The sequence below is a fragment of the Arachis duranensis genome, chromosome 8, assembly GCF_000817695.3.
Source record: "Arachis duranensis cultivar V14167 chromosome 8, aradu.V14167.gnm2.J7QH, whole genome shotgun sequence".
In the NCBI taxonomy this organism is placed as follows: domain Eukaryota; kingdom Viridiplantae; phylum Streptophyta; class Magnoliopsida; order Fabales; family Fabaceae; genus Arachis; species Arachis duranensis.
Window position 1 is genome coordinate 15,777,971 of NC_029779.3, and position 18,983 is coordinate 15,796,953.

The window sequence follows — 18,983 nt, forward strand, 5'->3', positions numbered from 1 at the left end:
AAAATAATTATTTTTATTAATTTGATAACATTATATCAAACTAGAAAGCATAAGAATAAGCAGAAGCAGCCAGCGTGATTCCAACGCGTGGAATGATCACGTTTTATTTCCAGTCACCTGCATCAGCACTTCATACACCTCACTATCACACGATCCCTCACTCTATTCTTCTCTCTCTCTATAAATACCCCATCATTCATTTCCTCTCCCATTCATTCCTTCTTTACTCTCATTTCCTCACTCTACTCTCATTTTTTTTTTCTCTGTTCTCCCCACAAACATTTCAGTTTCACTTCTCACAAAAAAAAAAACGCTTTATTTCTCTATTTTTCTTTTATTCTCTCTCTTTATTTTGTGCCAACCAATTCCAATTCACCTTTTTCCGAGTCTCTCTCCCCCTTCTTCCAGAAAATTGACCCTAATCAGATTGATTTCGTTTCTTCTCTCACCTTCTATTCCGATTTTTCGTGACACTTGTTTTGATTATCGCTGCGCGGTTTCGAGTATCGGGAAATTGTTTCAGGAATTTTGATTAAGGTGTTAGGGTTTTGATTCTTTGGTGCGTGAGTATGAGGCTGATGGATGAGGTTGAGAAGGAGGAGGAGAAGGTAGTGGAGGAGGTTCAAGATCAATGGTGTCCGGTGGTGAATACTGGATTCTCTTCGCCGAAGAAATTCGTAGTTGTTGGTTACGCTCTTACTTCAAAGAAGATTAAGAGCTTCATGCAGCCGAAGCTTGAAGGATTAGCTAGGTAAAAGAAAATAATAATAATAAATAAAAAAATAAATTAATTAATAAATAACAGAAAACAAAATACGAAGAAATTTGTTCTCTCAATAAAAGTTTCTAGTTTCTACTTGGTTCTTCTTGTTGTTTTCTGTAATTAACAGTTTCATTTTTTGAAAAAATATGTTGGGAGGAAAAAGTGGCTTTTCATGATCACATTCGAGTTTGGACAAAGAATGTTAAATGTGTTGCTCATTTCATCCGATGAGATTCCTCCAGCATGCGTCGTTTTCAATTGGTTGGCGAGAAAGTGAAAGGAACTTTTCTAACCATAGGAGCATCTGCTATAATGACCCCAAAGATATTTTTATTTTTCTTGAACAGTTTTTATGTTTATCTGGGAAGTGGGAAGTGTAGCATCAAAACAAAAGCTCTTACACAAAGCTATTATACAGGAGGAGGAGGAGGGAGGGATTCAAATGACTTAATTATAATTTGCTTTTTGGAAGGATTTAAATTTTACTGACTTATTTAGAAACATACATAAGATGCTGATTCATTGATTGTACAAGTGATATGATAGTTGTATGCTTCCTTTGTTGGGTGTCCTGCATAAAAATTATAAGAAACTATATTCTGTTTAAAAAAATGATAATTGCAAACTTTGGTTATGATTTTGCATGGAAGAGTTGTCTGTGAGCCTTAAGAACACTGAATAAAGGATTGTATTGTATTTGCTTTTCTCTCTGGTATATCTTTGTTCTTTGTAGTCTTTAGCTTGTTACTGATTTGAATTACTACAAATTATTATGCAGGAACAAGGGGATACTCTTTGTAGCCATTGACCAGAATAGGCCTCTTTCAGAGCAAGGTCCTTTTGATATAGTGTTACATAAGGTTATAATTCCTTTTGCCATGAACTTCTTTCCCAACTTTTTTTTTTCTTTTTCAAGTAAAATCAAAATTTAATTGGTTCTCATCTGCTGTTGTTGACACACAAAAAGTTCAATTTATTGTGCTCACTGTTTATAGTACTACATCACGTGCTCTAACTATTAACCATCCCTGTTCAGTTTGGACTGATTACTGATCACTCTTATGTGTTTTTACCCTTTTTTTTTTGGCTCTCCATTGTACAAATGCAGTTATCATGCAAAGAGTGGCGCCAGGTTCTTGAGGTTGGTCCCTTTAATTTTCTCGTCGTATGTAATTATTGTGTTGATCATCATTATTAATGGCTTAATGCTTGTTGCTGGTATTGTTTTCTTATGTAACTTTTGATAATTGGGATTTTTAAAAAAAAAAATTCACTGGAAAGGCTGGTCAATCGTCACCAACTAACTTGACTAGCATTTTTAACTTCTGCCTGACACAATTTGCAGAGTGATTCCTCAATTACTCATTATGAATCATGGTCCAGTAGTTGAGGTAGAGGCCTCAAGGTCCCTGCAAGTGAGGATGTTACTATTTTCATGGTCATCTAGCTCATTCTCTCAGGTTTTCTTGACAAGTCTTTTCAAAAGGTTTTTTCTTCTTTTACACACTCTGAGCTAGATTCATTTCTCCTTGGTGCCTTGGTACACTTTTGCATGGCTAAGGCCTAAGAGAGATGCCATACCAATTCCAATCTTGTGTTTGATCCTCTAGGCCATATAGTGCTAGCTGTACTTTTGGATCAGATTTAGGTGTAATAGTTCCCAAGTACGTATAAATTTTGCTAATTATTCCATCCTCACTATTCTGATCAGTCAACATAGATTGTTGGGTTGTCTGGCCTGTTAGTAACCAATGAGTGCTGCCTGGTATAAAATGTTACCAACTGAATGATTGTGTCTATAACTCTTCATGGAAATTTATAGCAATCCCTGAATTGATTAAACCTTGTTCGGTTAAAGCATACACACAGAACAAAGAAAAACATAGTAGCATTGATAAATAAAGATATGGGCACAAATTCTTCAAAGGATGTGTAGTGTAGAATAGGAATGCTTGCCGGAATTAAGATGACATATTAAAATAGGATTCATGCATAGCCCAAGAAGCTAATATCTGGTTGTTCTTCTTGGGACATTCTTTTTAAGTTCACATTGTGTTATTCTGCTAATGTCACTTAGTGCCCACAGACTAAAACCTGTTCTTCTCGAAAGCTTGCTAATCTGCTATTCATTTATCTTTTTTATTTTTTCCAAGAAAAACATCGTTTTATCCTACAGAATTGTTCTCTTCTGTTGAGTGAAGATTTTATTGCAGTATAGAATATAGATGAGAACCCATTTCTCTAATATCTTGGTCTATTCTATAACTTAAGAAACAATTGTAAATACATTCCAAAATGCCATATAATGAAATCATTGAATGTGTAATTTCTTAGTCAGTTAATCTTTAAGTAGAGTGTGGCTCTCATGTTTGAATGAATGAAAGTTTAGTAAAGACATCTTCTTTGCTTTGTGTCCAGAATCCTTGTATAATGGACATAGCATTCAAGTGTTCATTGCAATGTACCCAAAATTGAAAGGAACATGGATGTTGAATATTTCTTGTTGGAGTGGATGCTTTGTTTAGAAGAAAATGTTAAGTTTACTAGGTATTAATTAAAAGCGAGGTGTATGTTTCGTTTCTGTGCTTGTATATATAAGAATAAATATTCTGATAATTCATTTGGGGAATATCACTGCTGCTTCATACATGTTTAATTGTTTTTAATTCACAGCCAATCCTATTCTAGTTATTTTTGTAACTTTTGGAATCCATTGGCTTCGCTTTCCAGTTCTTAACTCCTTTGGCTACTCTTTTTTTACTAACTTTTTTATAGGATTATAGACAATCACACCCAGAAGTTACTGTTCTGGATCCTCCTGATTGCATACAACATTTACGTAACCGTCAACACATGCTTCAGGCTGTTGCTGAGATGAACTTTTCTGATTCTTATGGTATTTCTATTTCTTCCTTCAACTTTGATTAAGTACAGCTGGAGAGAATTGCTATTAAGTTAATCAATAATAAACTTGCTCATAAAAACATCCTTTCAGGGAAAGTTGGTGTTCCTCGGCAATTAGTTATCAAGAGAGACGCCTCAGCCGTCCCAGAGTTGGTCAACAGAGCTGGCCTGAATTTACCTCTAGGTATTTATATGTTGGTATTTTCTTAAACTACTTTTATATGCTGCAGTTGCAATTTCTCACAGCATGGGCAAATGGCCATTTGTACATGAGGGATTTCTGAGACAAAGTCATCAAAACTAGTGAACATAGGCATTGTAATCCTAACTTTATTGTGTCTGGTCAGCTTAGTTATCACGTAAATATGTGATGCTTAAATTTGAACTCTCGTTGATATGTTTCTAATTCCAAACCATTTCAGTTGCAAAGCCACTGGTTGCCGATGGAAGTGCAAAGTCTCATGAATTATCCCTTGCTTATGAGCCATACTCTCTTCAAAAACTTGAACCTCCTTTTGTTCTTCAGGAGTTTGTCAACCATGGTAAGCAAATTTCCATTTGTTTGGCAATGATTTACTCTCTACGTTATTTGAATCCCAAGTGAATAACGTGCTGTTTATTTTGGTGTAGGAGGTGTTCTCTTTAAAGTTTATATAGTTGGTGATGCAATAAAGGTTGTCAGACGGTTTTCATTACCTGATGTTTCCAAGTGGGAGCACTCCAAGGATGCTGGCATATATCGTTTTCCAAGGGTTTCTTGTGCTGCAGCTTCAGCAGATGATGCGGATCTGGACCCCATTGTTGGTGGTAAGTTATCATGTCCTAAATGCCAATTGACTATGCTTTCAAAGTGCAATAGATATACTTCAGGAAAGGATTGAGTTGGCAGGCTGTTTGGTCTGTATTTGATCTTCCGTGAGGAGGCTCTTATATAGTTATGTAAAAGAAAGAAAGTGCTCTGCTTTGTATGAAATGCAATGCATGACCTCCTTTACATGTGGTAAAATTGATGATTCTGGATCCAAGGCTTTCAATAGACCTTCAATTGTGGACTCAAGCAGGCCTTCTTATTCTCCCCTTAAAAGAAGAGATACCCAAAACAAATTTGTCTTTGTCCTGATTGGTGCCTCTGGGCTGACGCATTGTTCTTTGCAATTTGCATAGTTGTCATGCAATGATTGTGCCAGTCTGTTAGACAATGTGCTAATATCTTACCTGTTTGTGGTACAGCTTTCCTAATTTGTCTAATATGAGGTTAGGTGGTCATAGGCATAATTCATGCTTGCATTTGGAAATCTGAGCCCTACTTACGATTTAGGTTATTAACAAAAAAAAAAAAATGCTACTTACTATTCTCCTGATTTTCTCCATCTTTCACCCTGCAGAGCTGCCTCCAAGACCCCTACTTGAGAAGCTGGCTACAGAACTCCGATGGCGATTGGTAATTTTCTCAATTTATCAGTTAAAGCTTTCATGGTTATTCATATTAGGAGTATAAATAAAATATGAATTGTCCTAATTTTCACATTCAGGGTCTTAGATTATTCAACTTGGATATGATCCGCGAGTATGGAACTAGAGATCGGTTTTACGTCATCGACATAAACTACTTTCCTGGTAAAAATGAATATATGTTACTGTTAACATACTTCTCCTTGAGTTTGTTTAATTACCTTGAAATGCCATTGCTATTTGTTTTAAAGTGATATTTTAAATTGTTGCAGGATATGGCAAAATGCCAGAATATGAACACATATTTACAGACTTCTTGTTGAAGCTGGGGAATGGGAAGTACAAGAAAAAATCAGGCTAAGTGATGAAATTGACATCATAACGTAAGCATAATTGCCTCTCATTTGAGGCTCCAGATTATGGCTAGAGGCAGTATCTTTCTTAGTCCCTATTACTAACAATTTCTTCATTTGCACTGTGTGGAGAAGTCATAGGACAACTTCCGGAACACTTAGCGTGGCGGGAACATCAGCCGGTACAGAAAACCGATATTCTTACTACTGAAAAGTAACAGAAGCTATTGCATTCAGCATCAGTACATAGCAGAGTGCTAAATCCTGAAGTTTCTAGCTTAGCCTTGATAAGAAATAGGAGACTGTAGCTCTAATTCTGCAACTCTTGAAGGATTCGTCTCCGTGGAAAAAATGGTGACTGGTGGTGGTGCCTCACCACCAATGCTGATGATAATATGAAAGAGAGAGACGACCTTTTTTGTAGCACAAGTTAACAGGGTTTCAAGTGCACTACTGATTGTTCTTTGCTGTATATACATGTAGATTCTTCACGTTAGCAACCTAATCTTTGATTTCATGAAATCAAATTTAATTATTATTGCTATATATCTCGTTGTAATTATTACCTCAGCTAAATGGCTGAGCACAATAGGCGTTCGCGCGTAAGTTAATTATAATAAATTCTCTCTCTCTCTCTCTCTCTCTCTCTCGTGTAGTAGATTGTATATTCGGTATGTAAAACGTTAGGTTGTTAATATTCCTACCTTTCATAAGATTTTCACAGCCGATTATTTTGTATATATTCAATACGGGGCATCCGAAGTCCTGTAGCAAATATAGAGGTTAAAGTGTGTGAGATTTATATGATTAACCCCGATTACCAGTCAAAATTAGATGGGTTAGGCTTAAAAATTCTTTAACCTACATAAATCAAGCTGCACCAAGTTCGAATCTCAGCTAAGACTGGAATGAGGTTTGAGTAAAACCTCAAAGTGTGGGTGTGTGAGTAGTGTAATGACCAAAAAAAAAATCACCCTTGCTCATTTAATTGAGATGTTAACCAGCACACTTGCTATAATTGCAAATAAATTTACACTTTTGGGTAGTTCAAGGACGGAGTGGGGGAGATGGATTGCTGGGTTCAGTTCGAACCTGGGAGTTTGCTCGGCCTTCCAAGCTGAGTGCTGGGGACCTTGGTATTAGGAGGCTTGGTAGAACTGCTGAGTAATAAGAAGAAAGCTCAGGGGCTCTCAAGTACCTTGGCTAGATAGATCCAGAATTGGTTAACTCGAGATTGGCAAATGATCATTAAGCACACACACACAAGGAAACGGGACAGCTGATTGGCTAGCAAAGAATGGTTTACAAAAGAGTTTTAGTTTCCATTTCGTTGATATAACCCCTTCTTCCTTGTATCAAATCTTTAATGATCATTGTAGGACTTTATCTCGGATGATTAGTTTGATGCAAATTTTGGACTTTACGCCCCCGTTTTAATATCCAAAAAAAAATATATATTAAAAGCTTTGCCGCCACAGGATTCGGTGGTTTAGGAACCTTTGGACTACTTAGTGGTCCAAGTAGAAAACATGTTTTTAGAGTTTTTTTTTATCAATTGCTACGTAGTTCTTGAACTAATTTTAATTACAAATCAACTCCATATATTTTATTTAATTATAAAAATAGTTTTTTATTTTATAAATTATTATTTTATCAATTATCTATTATATTTATTAACAATCAAATACAAAAATAATAACCAATTATATCCTCCATTCATCCTAATAATTCTAATTGATTAAATAATTAACTTTGATCTCGTTACGTTCGTCCATGGCTTCCAAATTGTGTTTCCTTGAAATTCAATCGATTGGTTTACACTATATCACAAAACAATCGATTGAAAGTTATAAGGTAGAATGGTAAAAAGCTTATACCAATCGATTGTTTATACTTTCCAATCGAATGAATGCCTCAAAACAATCGATTGTTGTTGTTACTCAATCGATTGAATTCACGAAAACAACATGGATTTGCCAAATACAATCGATTGGAAAGTGATGACATTGAAGTTTTAGCCAAATTCATTCGATTGGTAATGTAATCCAATCGATTGGAAGGTGATGAAGTTGAATGTTTTGCCAATTTCAATCGATTGTTTATACTTTCCAATCGAATGAATGCCTCAAAACAATCGATTGAATTCACGAAAACAACATGGATTTGCCAAATACAATCGATTGGAAAGTGATGACATTGAAGTTTTAGCCAAATTCAATCGATTGGTAATGTAATCCAATCGATTGGAAGGTGATGAAGTTGAATGTTTTGCCAAATACAATGCTTTTATAATTCGTTCTAAGTTGATTCGAATTACTTGTATGCAATGGTTGGGAATAATTGGAGCCGTATTGATTCGAATTATTAAGGAATGTAATTCGAATAAAGTTGTTTCGAATTACATTAAAGTGTGCTTTGGTGAATTCTTGTATCAGATTCTTGTTTGGCTTATATGCATAATAAACTTCTCTCCTTGGCTTAAATACGTTTTTTACCCTCAGTTTTATATTAACTCTAAATATATTAAAAGAATTTACTCAATATATTCTAACATTTAACTAATTGCAAACACTTATCCCAAAACATATTTACAAAAATTAGAGCACTGGTTACTAATATTTTAACGAAACTAAATTTGTGCATAACACAAATAAATAAATTAAACATACTTACTACTTGATATGCTGCTACCTTATCAATATCATATACTTTTTGTATTTTTTACTCTGCCTTACTTGAATAAAAGCAAAAGGTACTATTGATCGGCAAAATTAATTTTATAAATTACCAATCTATAAATTAATTTTATGTACCATTACCAATCGATTGAAATTGGCAAAACATTCAACTTCATCACTTTCCAATCGATTGGATTATATTACCAATCGATTGAATTTGGCTAAAACTTCAATGTCATCACTTTCCAATCGATTGTATTTGGCAAATCCATGTTGTTTTCGTGAATTCAATCGATTGAGTAACAAAAACAATAGATTATTTTTGGGCATTCATTGGATTGGAAAGTATAAACAATCGATTGGTTTAAGTGAAAAACATTCTACCTTATAACTTTCAATCGATTGTGACTACGTAGCAATTGATAAAAAAACTCTAAAAACATGTTTTTTACTTGGATCACTAAGTGGTCCAAAGGTTCTGAACCACCGAATCCTGTGCCAGCTTTGCCTTGTTTTGCTACCTACTCTTGTGAAATATCTAGAAAAAACTTTTTTTTTGTTCATACAACTCTCATACACACTCTAAGCCACTCTATCTAAAGATTTTTCACGGTCTCCATTGAGACTTGAACTCAAGAGTGTTGTTTATGAGGTTTACAAACTTTCTACTAGCCTTAGAGCTCTCACTAAAAAAAACATTTTGTTATCTTTCCATTTGCCTTTTTTAACGTGGAAAAAGAACTGTTTTTGACCTTTTGATATAAAATTAAAACTCTGGACAGAAATTTTGAGTATAGAAATGGCTTTAACGACCAAATTAATATTTGGATTGGTTTCACCCTAAAGTCATCAATTTACCACTATGGAGTATAGATTGATTAAAATGGATAGTGTTTTTTTTTTTAACTTTGAGTAAGACCTCACGGCTGTCACACTTGTAGTCATGAGCTAGTTCATTATCTATTCTAGTGTGTTCATATTCACCCTTCAATTCTTCCTTAAAAATCAAATTTATTCTTTAATCATCAATGTAATTAACAGATTCATGAATCAAACAAGGGAAAGTAAAGAAGCACCATAGTTTAATTTAATTAACAAATAAAACAGAGTATGTAGCAGCAACATAGGCATAAGGCTTCAAAATACACAACAAAAAGTACAATAAGACAACAACACCTAAGCAGCAAGAGGCGGAGGAGGAGGAGGAGTGTCGGAGTCATCGGCGGCGGGAATAACAACGGACCATTCAGGAGGTAGAGGAGGGAGAGGAGGGTATACGGTGGGCTTGCGCTTGATGTCCCATGGCTGGGTCTTACGTGGCCTTGTCTTAATGTGGTGCGCCGTTGCCTTCTTCTTCGGCCGAGAAGAGCACTCTATCACCACTCCTCCTACTCCAATCGGAATCCGACTTCCGCCGCTGCTTACCGGCGCCACCACCAATCTGCCACCGAATATGCTTGACACCGTCGACATGCTTCTCTACTCTATCACACTCTTCTTTCCGTGGTTTGTTTTTCCCAATTCTCCCACCTTATCTTTCTTTCTACCATCAAATCCTTTTGAGATTCCTTAACTGCCCTTCTTTTTGTCTTGTTAAGCATTTTTTTTGTTTGTTTCGGCCCAAACAGGCCCATACACTTGGCCCAAACAGACCGAAGGCCCACTAAGAGGATGCCAGGGTAGTTTGGATCGACCATGCCACCATGGTGGCCAGGGTTTCCTGAGTTGTTATGTATAATAATAATAATAATAATAATAATAATAATAATAATAATAATAATAATAATAATAATAATAATAATCCTATTTAAGTTTTATTTAGCCAAAGAAATATAATATTATTTCTATTTACATTTTTTCCCATGAAGTAACTACTAAAATTTTACCGCCATTACTCTACTTAATGACGTTCAATTCAATAATTAATCTAAGGAAAACTAATTTATGGTGCTATTAAAAATAATCTCATTCTCATTTGACGATTTTATAAATGGTATATTAGTGTCTAATATTATTTATTTTTTTCATCTAAGACTTAACTCAAAACAACTTAAAAAAAATTACCCTATACTTGTTAAAATAAAAAAATGAATTAGATATTCTTTATCAAATTTACAGGTCTTTACTTTTTTTTTCAATTGAGTTCTTACACTACTTTTAATTTTGTATAATTACGTTTTTTTATCAAAAAACGTTAAAATTAATAAAATATTTCTCTTAAAAAATATGTGGTAAAAAATCTAATTAAATTCTTAATTGTAGATATCTTTTAATTTGTAAAAAAATATTTTATTAATTGTAATATTTTTTATATTAATAAAGACTTAATTATAAAATTAAAAGTAATATAAAAATTTAATTAAAAAAAATAAAAATCTAATTATAAATTTAATAAAACTATTTAGACGAATAAAATAATTAAATTTTATTATTATTATTTGATCTTATAGATTAGGATCTATTATTTTCGATTGAGTTTCTTTTTTTTTTATCGGATGGCTTGAACAATTTTTTATGGGCAAATGACCAAATTAAAATAAACAAGAGAAAGGTTTACCAGATTACAACAATGGAGATATTGATACCTGAATGTCTTGATTCATTATCTATGTAAACCGTGGGAGCCAACCACGGTTTCTAGGTACACATAAACCGTGGCTGGCAGGGAGGTTTTACATGAAAGAAATGCACAACGTAAACCGTGGTAGGCAACCACGGTTTACTCTTTATAGATGAAAGTTAGAAACCGCTGGAAGTAGCCACGGTTTATGAAGAAAGAAAGGCATGAAACGTGGCTGCCAACCACGGTTTATGAAAGATGTCCAATTGGCATAAAACCCTGTAACCTAGAACGGTTTACGTAGAATGAAAATCTATATATAGTTGAGTGAGATTCAAGCTGGTGAGGAGATCATTATCACAATGTCAAGTGAGGAAGAGTGTGTTCTTGTGTTAGTGCATTGCTATGGAAAAATAAAAAAAAAGTAAAAAATATGGTGTGAAGTTCACTGACAGAGAACCGTTGAGTGTATTTGTTACTTCATCAAACAGTTTGTCAGATTTGAAGAGCAGCATGTTGCAGAAGCTTGGGGTTTTTGGGAGCAAGTTTGTGAAGAAGATCTTCTACAAGATTCCCATCGCTGTAGTCTCCAGCGGTGTCATGTATGATACGTTCGTGTTAACGGCTGACGAAGATATTAGGGTTTTGTTTCATTGCGTAAGGAGTTTTCCTGAGGTCAGAATACACGAGCTGTATGCGAAGTTGGAGGTAACTCTGGATAGTTCTGGGGCATCGGCTCCTGTTCATAGCTCGACTGCCGCAGGCAGTGCGTCTTGCTCGGCGCCAGCGATCCGGCCATCTGTTCCGCAGGTTGGCTCACCTTCCTTTGCGGCTGATCTGGTACAAACGGAGGCAGTTCGCACTGTACCTTCCCCTAATCAAGGGGTCCTGCAGCAGGCATTTCAGGGGGAATCATATCGTGCCACAGATGATGAACTTCAAGGATTTGGGGAACCTGATCGAGTAGAGAATGCAATGCGGGACGATGACTCTGACCAGGAGCCTGTAAATATCTTTGGGGACAGCGATGATGACACCGGTGCTAATCCACATGCACAACAAGGTCCTTCAAGTTTTGGCACACAGCATTACCCTCCACACTTCTCGACGCTAAACTTGGAGGCTCTGGGTGAACACCCGGCGGGAGTTGCTGCAGTTGGTGGTTCGTCAACAGAATTCAGATTGGACAATCCTTCCAAAGTAAAGATGAAGCTGTTCTTAGTGTGAAGGACTATAGCATCCGTCGAGGTGTTGAGTACCGAGTGTTGGAATCAGACCATCTGAAGTATCATGGAAAGTGCAAGGATTTCGGCAAAAGTTGTAGTTGGCTGATTCGGATTTCGCTCCGTGCACGAAAGGGTACTTGGGAGGTTAGGAGGTGCAACGGTCCCCACACTTGCTTAGCCACATCTATTTCCAGTGATCACCGTCAGCTTTATTACCACGTTATCTGTGCGAGGATTTTTCCATTGGTTAGTGCGGATGCTGCAGTACCGATCAAGGTGTTGCAACAAGCAACTGAAGCTGATTACGGCTTCAAGCCCAGTTACCGGAAGGTTTGGAAAGCAAAACAAAAGGCAGTTGCACAAATATATGGAGATTGGGAAGAGTCTTATGCTGAGTTGCCACGTTGATGCTAGGAGTGGAGTTGACGATGCCCGGGACAGTTACTGTGTTGCAGACGTCTCTTGTTCGAGTTGTGGACCAGATTGATGAGTCAACAGTGTACTTTCATCGTCTGTTCTGGACATTTCCACCTTGCGTTGAGGCCTTCCAGCATTGCAAGCCGCTTGTGAGTATTGATGGTACCAACTTGTACGGCAAATATGGAGGCAACTTACTGTTGGCGATTGCACAGGATGGGAACTCAAACATCCTCCCGATAGCATTCGCCCTTGTGGAGGGGGAAAATGCCGAGTCATGGTCTTTTTTCTTGTCCAACTTAAGAACGCATGTGACGCCATAGGAGGGTATCCTTGTTATCTCAGACAGGCATAACAGCATTAAGTCTGTACTTGAAAATCCCGTGAATGGTTGGCTGCCACCACATGCTTATCGGGCGTATTGTATCCGTCATGTGGCAGCAAATTTCAGCCTTTCTTTTAAAGGTAAAGATGCCAGAAGGATGCTGGTTAATGCGGCGTACGCAAAAACTGAGGCGGAGTTCTATTACTGGTTTGACATCATGCGTACAGAGAATCCGGCCATGTGTGACTGGGCGAACCGGATGGAGTATGAGAAGTGGACGCAACACCAGGATAGAGGTAGACGGTTCGGTCACATGACGACAAACATCAGTGAATGTGTGAACTCCGTCTTAAAAGGAACTCGCAACCTCCCGGTCACTTCGTTGGTAAAGTCCACATACGGAAAGGCTTGCTGGGCTATTCGTTCTCCAGGGACAAACAGCAAAGGCGCAAGTTCGATCTGGACAAGAATTTTGTTAGGCATTGGTAAAGGCTATTGAAAGGAACATAAGAGAGTCAAGGTGCCTCACCGTCACCTTGTACGACAGGCACCAGCCGGAGTACACGGTTGCTGAGACAACACCGACTGGAAACTTCTCGTTAGGTAGCTATAGAGTCTCGCTGAAGGATCACACATGTGAATGTGGATACTTTCAGGCACTCCATTATCTATGTTGTCACGCGATTGCTTGTTGCGCCCACTCGCGGCTTAATTGGGCAGCATATGTGCACGAGGTGTATCGTATGAGTGAGGTGTTCAAAGTTTACAGTCACGGGTTTGTTCCGCCCATCCCAGAAGGCCTATGGCCCCCATATGCCGGGCCAACTGTCATCCCTGATCCTAACATGAGGCAAGCGAGGGAAGGTCGTCCGAAGGCAACTAGGGTCCGCGGTGCCATGGATCGATCTGCTGAGAACCAGCCCAAGCGCTGTGGCCTCTGTCGACAACCTGGTCATACGCGGAGGAACTGTGGCCAGCGAAGAGATATTGCTGACGGGAATACTTAGGATGTGTTAAAAGCATTGGTGTTATTCATATGTTTCTGTATCGTCATGTAAGAATGTTTCTTTCTTGACTTGTTAAATTAAGACAGCTTAATTTAGTGTTAATGTCATTGTATTGTTTACACAAACTAACTCGAAACGACTACATCATGAATCATATTTAATAGTCACATACATCGCATTCAGATACAACACCGGATAGCAGAATAAAAGTTTAAACATTAATCCGACAACATAATGAAAGAAAGTTCATAGAAAAATGGAAAATACACAGCTAACTAATCAGAGTCCTCAATGGTGTCACTCTCGTCATCATGCAACTGACCAATAAGGTGACCTCCAGTGCCACATAAAGGAGCACGACGAACCCTCCTCGGTCTCTGATCCACCTGTGGCACCGGTGCCTGAGGAGGAACGACGCTGAAAGCCGAAGCTGGGGTACCTCCTAACGCGAACCATGGGTCCGATGGTGAAGTTGCAGGCTCGTTCAGGTCAACCGGCAACTGTGGCTGTACATCCTGAACATGTGGCTGGTGCTCGGCAAACTGTGAATGTACCTCATCCATCTGTGGCCTATAATGAGTGCCATCATCGTCCCCTAACATGTCTGCTATATCTCTGAAGAACTCTGACTGCGTCACAAGATCATCGATGTCCATACCGACGGCCGCGGTAGTCAAGTCGGCGAACGCCTGCGGGTCAGCACTCTCGAACATCTGAGAAGAACCCCCTACCTCGTACGTAGGCTGATCCATCCCTGACCCCACACCACCAATGTCCTCACCAACAGCATGCTGACCACGGGCCCGTCCACCACCATCCCGCTGACCATGTCGTCTGGCCTTACGTCGAGGAACACGATGATCAATATCACCTCCATGATCATCACCAGCCTGGTCCTCCTCCAAGCAGTCGGTCAGCCATCGCCACTCTTGATCCGTAGTACATGTGCCGATACGCCTACGCCGGTCCACGCGGCGGTTGTCCGGTCTGTCGACAACCTGCACCATCGGAGGTGCCTGGGATGACCCTCTATGACGAGCCTCCTCAGTCAACAAATAGGCCTGGGATCCTGAAATGCAACCTCCGGGGATAAAAATCTGTGGGCCACACGACACCACCAGTCTAGGTACTCAGCTGATGGCCCTGGATCAGCGACTCGGTCAACCGGTAAAACTGTGGCATGCCTATCCTCCCAATGCTGATGCCACTCCCGATAATAGGAGGGGAACCACCTATCTCCACCCCTCCCGTCCTTCGCATGAAGCCAATCTATGTTAAGAGCCAACTGAGGGAGATGCTGAACCCCGCTGAACTGCGGCATAACCCTATCCACCTGGTGCCACTCAATGGCGGCAAAATAAATGAGGCTGGTAACTGCCGTCCATAGCCTGCGGTGCTCGTCAACTAGTATCTCCGGATGAACAACAGCTGCGACATCCGGAGAGGAATAGGGATCCCACACGATCTACATCACATAATGAAACGTTACGTAAAACAAATATTATAACAAGGAACACATAACTGTATCAACGATAAGTAAATTACTCACATCATGCACACGCAATCTATCCAAACACAGGCGTGCAGCCACCACTCTTTGATCTACTGCATCGTTCCTCGGTAGATACTCAGCCCACCTACAAGTTCAATTTAAAGAATCTCATAACATGTAATGGGAGATGTAAATGAACAATTTCTAACTCTAAAATCATATTTCCTTACCTGGATGCAAGTGGAAACCCAAATATGTTGAAACCACTATGCCTCAGACAAGGAAATCTCCAAAAGATCCAAGACTGTAGAAGCTGTAGTGGCCCAGCCAAGTTGACAACGTTTCTGTTTGTTCCACGACAAAGACATCTGTACAACCACGCCAGCGCGGCCGAGCCCCAGCTATATCTACCCAAGTCCTCCAACGATGCCACATAAGGCAACCAGCGAAGGTGGACACGGTTGGCGTTCTTTTCCGCAAACAGCTGAGATGACAACAGCATCATAATATAGGCTCTCGCGTATATACGCACGAAGTCGTCAGTAGCATCTGCTGGCAAAACCCGAAACCGCTCATGGAACCATGTGTAGCACACTGTCATCTGCTTCACTTTATTCTGCGGAGGTAACTCCCCAAACAAGTCGCAGAACCACACCCATGCCGGTCTTCCGTTTTCCATGAAATTCTCAAACTCACTAAGGCACCCACTCACAGGCTCACCATCAATCGGTAAACCCAGCTGATAGGCCACGTCCTCCAAGGTGACCGTACACTCCCCAAAGGGCATGTGAAAGTTGTGGGTCTTAGGACGCCACCTCTCAATGAATGTGCTAAGTAGAGGCTCATCAACCCAGAACCACTGACTGTTCAGCCTAGCCAAGTGATATAAGCCCGCGGTCTCTAAATACGGTATGATACGCTCGTGTAAAGGCATATTCTGTTGTCTTCTCACACCGCTAATAACCCTAGTAGGCTGCAAAAAGATGGATAGCGAGCTCTCAACAGACAACAATAGTAACAACTTACAGTAATATCAATAAAAAACCCTAACCATAACAAGAACAGCAAAAATAACACTAACAATATTACTAACACCTAAAACTAAAAAATTAATTCTAACAATAACAAAAATTAGAAATTTAATAAATATAAAAAACTCACATTGATGATAACAGCAAAAAATTCTATTATAACTGTTAAAATATTAATATAACATTTACCATTAATAATAGCAACATTAAACAAAAAATAATAATAAAAAGGCGGTTTAACCAACCTCTTGGTCGATAAATCCAGCCACATGCGCAACGCCATTTAACCGGTACATCCGAGCTTCTTCTTCCATTGGTTCGCCACTCAGCCGGTTCAAAATCTCAAACAAACTACTAAACCAAAAAACTTTTTTCTCTCTCACCCACCAACCTTCTCCTAATTTTGAAAGCTCACAAATGATCCGCCCTCACCAGCCACGGCTTTCCTATTTATATTACACACTCATAAACCGTGGCTGCCTCTAGGGTTTTACGTATGAATCGTTTCCTTCATAAACCGTGGCTGCCTACCACAGTTTATGTATATCTCTTTCCTCACGTAAACCGTGGCTGCCTACCACGGTTTACACTCAAAATCCTTTCCTCATAAAACATGGCTACCAGCCACGGTTTATGTTGATTTTAAAACCGTGGTTGCCTCCTACGGTTTCTATATAAAATGAAACAAGACAAAAAAGTATGCAATTTTCAATTGTTGTAATCTGATAAAGGATTCACCCAATTGTTTTAAATTGGTAAATTGCCCTTATCTTAGGCATTATAATTTACAGAATCACAAATTCATTCATACTAAGACACACAGATACAGAGGAGTGGATAATGGCTTTGGCCCTAAGAATTTTGAATAACTATATCTGTTACAAGATATGTGTCTAAGGAAATAATAAATCAGATGTGATGTAGTGGTTTTATACGTGATTATTTTTTATTGTGCAAAGGATTTAAGTCATAATTGTTTTACTTACAAATATTTTTATTTAACTAAATTAATATTATACATTTAAATTTTTGTAATTTTTAAAATTAATTTCTATATACTTTCTCTATATTTATTTTTTTAAAATGCATTTGATTTTTTAAAAATATTAAAATAGTAATGTATTTAACATTCATATTATTATATAGAAAATTGATAATGACTTACAACTTTATGTTTTGATAATCACATTTTATATTTTAGATGTTTGTTATTGTCAAAAATATTAATTTTTCTTTTAAATTTATATTGTTAAAAGAAAAAATTTTTATCTTGTTTTTTTGTCGTATCTCATTTAATTTAGATTAATTATTTTTATATTTATATCTTGTATTCTAGCTCTAAGATATTAGCATCTTTTAAGTAATTTACAATTTAAGATTTTTTCAAGTTTTTAAAATATTTTTTTTAACTAAACACATTATGAAAATATTAGTATTTTGTAATTTTAAAGATTACTAATAATATTGTTATGTTTTAGGTTAAGTATAATTTTGGTCCCTTAAGATATAGGTCGAAATTTTTTTTTGTCTTCAATCTTTTTTTTTTACATACAAAATCGTTCTTAAGGTTTAACTTGGTTTTAAAATAGTCACACAAAAAAAACTTGGTTTTAAAATTATCGTTACCTCAAGACCAAAATCGTATGGAGGTGGTGGCAGAAGCAGAGACAGAAGTGAATCGTGGACGGCTCTTTTTTCTTTTTTCTTTTCCCTTCGCAGGAGTAGAAATATTCTCTTTCTCTTAATTTTTTCCTTTTTTTTATAATTTTTTGTTATGAGTAATTTAATCCAAAATTTTAATATTTAAGTAAAAAGAAAAATTTTAAAACTTAATTTTAAAATTTAAGAATGATTTTGTATGAAAAAAAAATTGGAGCCAAAAATTTTTTTTGACTTATATCTTAAAAATCAAAATTATATTTAATCTGTGTTTTTTTATTTAACTGGTATATTAAAAACAAAATTATTGAAAAAATTTTCTAAGATTTTTTTATATGTTGGTAAATTTTTTGTTTGAAAAAATCAATAACAATATATCATGCTTAAATTATTTTTATAATATAATATAAAAAAAGATAATTAAAAAGTCGTGTAATGTTCAACCCTCCATGTTAACATTTTTAGATATACTCGCCGGCAAGACGAAAAATTCTTATTCACCGTATAATCTCAATTAAGTTTTAAATTTGGGTGTGGCTAGCGGTGAAAATAGATCCTCTCAATTTTTTTTAATAATTGAGAGAGTAAAATATAATTTTTTATTATTAATTTTATAAATAAAATTAAAAATAAATGAGAAAAAATAATAAAAAATTAAAAATCATATTTTATATTTTTAATTTTTTTTAACAATTGAGATAATCTATTTTCATTAGTACACCAAAAAAAAAAACCTAACCACGATATTAATATAAGTGGGATAATTCACACCAATAAAAATAAAAGTTGGATAATTGGTAGTATTTTTTTTATGTGATTTTTTAATTTGTGGTCGTGAGAAGCCATTCTTTATAATTATGAAGGTCGAAACTAGCATACTTTTGGATAGCCCATTTCCTTAGCCATCCAATTTTTTTCCCTCTACAATCTTTTATCGTATCTGACTGAAAAACAATAGAAAACTTTTTTTTGTTGTCTCTTAATTACAAAATAATATGAAATCATGTAAAAATAATGAATATCACACAACGGCTTAAAATCTTACATCAACGTTATTCATTACGTTTATCTTCATCTTAGTAAAAACATCTTAGTCAACAGAGAATCTTGTTATGC

The 18,983-nt window shown here is 36.9% G+C and overlaps 4 protein-coding genes across 5 annotated transcripts; 3 read left to right on the top strand and 1 right to left on the bottom strand.

Annotated features, from left to right (window-relative positions):
- The first annotated feature begins 218 nt into the window (after positions 1 to 218).
- Positions 219 to 6,112, top strand: LOC107461048 (inositol-tetrakisphosphate 1-kinase 3). 2 transcript variants are annotated; one of them, XM_016079501.3, is made up of 11 exons: positions 219 to 751; positions 1,542 to 1,623; positions 1,872 to 1,904; positions 3,539 to 3,659; positions 3,759 to 3,851; positions 4,090 to 4,209; positions 4,298 to 4,474; positions 5,053 to 5,108; positions 5,200 to 5,284; positions 5,392 to 5,502; positions 5,608 to 6,112. In XM_016079501.3, exons 1-10 carry the CDS (start codon positions 570 to 572, stop codon positions 5,478 to 5,480), a joined length of 1,038 nt encoding a protein of 345 aa, XP_015934987.1. In that variant the 5' UTR covers positions 219 to 569; the 3' UTR covers positions 5,481 to 5,502; positions 5,608 to 6,112. The 2 variants fall into 2 exon arrangements, with proteins under 2 accessions (XP_015934987.1, XP_052108658.1); XM_052252698.1 differs by having other exon boundaries at positions 5,392 to 6,112.
- A 3,103-nt stretch (positions 6,113 to 9,215) lies between these two features.
- Positions 9,216 to 9,695, bottom strand: LOC107461106 (50S ribosomal protein 6, chloroplastic). The gene has a single exon (XM_016079572.3). The coding sequence runs from the start codon at positions 9,621 to 9,623 to the stop codon at positions 9,327 to 9,329; it is 297 nt and encodes a 98-aa protein (XP_015935058.1). The 5' UTR covers positions 9,624 to 9,695; the 3' UTR covers positions 9,216 to 9,326.
- A 1,528-nt stretch (positions 9,696 to 11,223) lies between these two features.
- Positions 11,224 to 12,344, top strand: LOC107460988 (uncharacterized). The gene is made up of 2 exons (XM_016079417.1): positions 11,224 to 11,872; positions 11,917 to 12,344. The coding sequence occupies exons 1-2, from the start codon at positions 11,224 to 11,226 to the stop codon at positions 12,342 to 12,344; spliced, it is 1,077 nt and encodes a 358-aa protein (XP_015934903.1).
- Positions 12,345 to 12,364: 20 nt separating this feature from the next.
- On the top strand, positions 12,365 to 13,685 carry LOC107460989 (uncharacterized). Its single transcript, XM_016079418.1, has 3 exons — positions 12,365 to 12,633; positions 12,703 to 13,063; positions 13,170 to 13,685. Exons 1-3 carry the CDS (start codon positions 12,365 to 12,367, stop codon positions 13,683 to 13,685), a joined length of 1,146 nt encoding a protein of 381 aa, XP_015934904.1.
- The last annotated feature ends 5,298 nt before the right edge of the window (positions 13,686 to 18,983 follow it).

What these genes read in the sequence shown, in the direction of transcription:
- LOC107461106 (XM_016079572.3), bottom strand. Translation starts at nt 9,623, where the DNA reads ATGTCGACGGTGTCAAGCATATTCGGTGGCAGATTGGTGGTGGCGCCG.
- LOC107460989 (XM_016079418.1), top strand. Translation starts at nt 12,365, where the DNA reads ATGCCCGGGACAGTTACTGTGTTGCAGACGTCTCTTGTTCGAGTTGTG. An exon ending in GGGGAAAATGCCGAGTCATG is followed by an intron (nt 12,634 to 12,702) that starts GTCTTTTTTCTT and finishes TATCTCAGACAG; the next exon opens with GCATAACAGCATTAAGTCTG. An exon ending in ACCTCCCGGTCACTTCGTTG is followed by an intron (nt 13,064 to 13,169) that starts GTAAAGTCCACA and finishes GCATTGGTAAAG; the next exon opens with GCTATTGAAAGGAACATAAG.
- LOC107460988 (XM_016079417.1), top strand. Translation starts at nt 11,224, where the DNA reads ATGTTGCAGAAGCTTGGGGTTTTTGGGAGCAAGTTTGTGAAGAAGATC. An exon ending in GGGAGTTGCTGCAGTTGGTG is followed by an intron (nt 11,873 to 11,916) that starts GTTCGTCAACAG and finishes TCCAAAGTAAAG; the next exon opens with ATGAAGCTGTTCTTAGTGTG.
- LOC107461048 (XM_052252698.1), top strand. Translation starts at nt 570, where the DNA reads ATGAGGCTGATGGATGAGGTTGAGAAGGAGGAGGAGAAGGTAGTGGAG. An exon ending in AGTGGCGCCAGGTTCTTGAG is followed by an intron (nt 1,905 to 3,538) that starts GTTGGTCCCTTT and finishes ACTTTTTTATAG; the next exon opens with GATTATAGACAATCACACCC. An exon ending in CAGAACTCCGATGGCGATTG is followed by an intron (nt 5,109 to 5,199) that starts GTAATTTTCTCA and finishes TTTCACATTCAG; the next exon opens with GGTCTTAGATTATTCAACTT.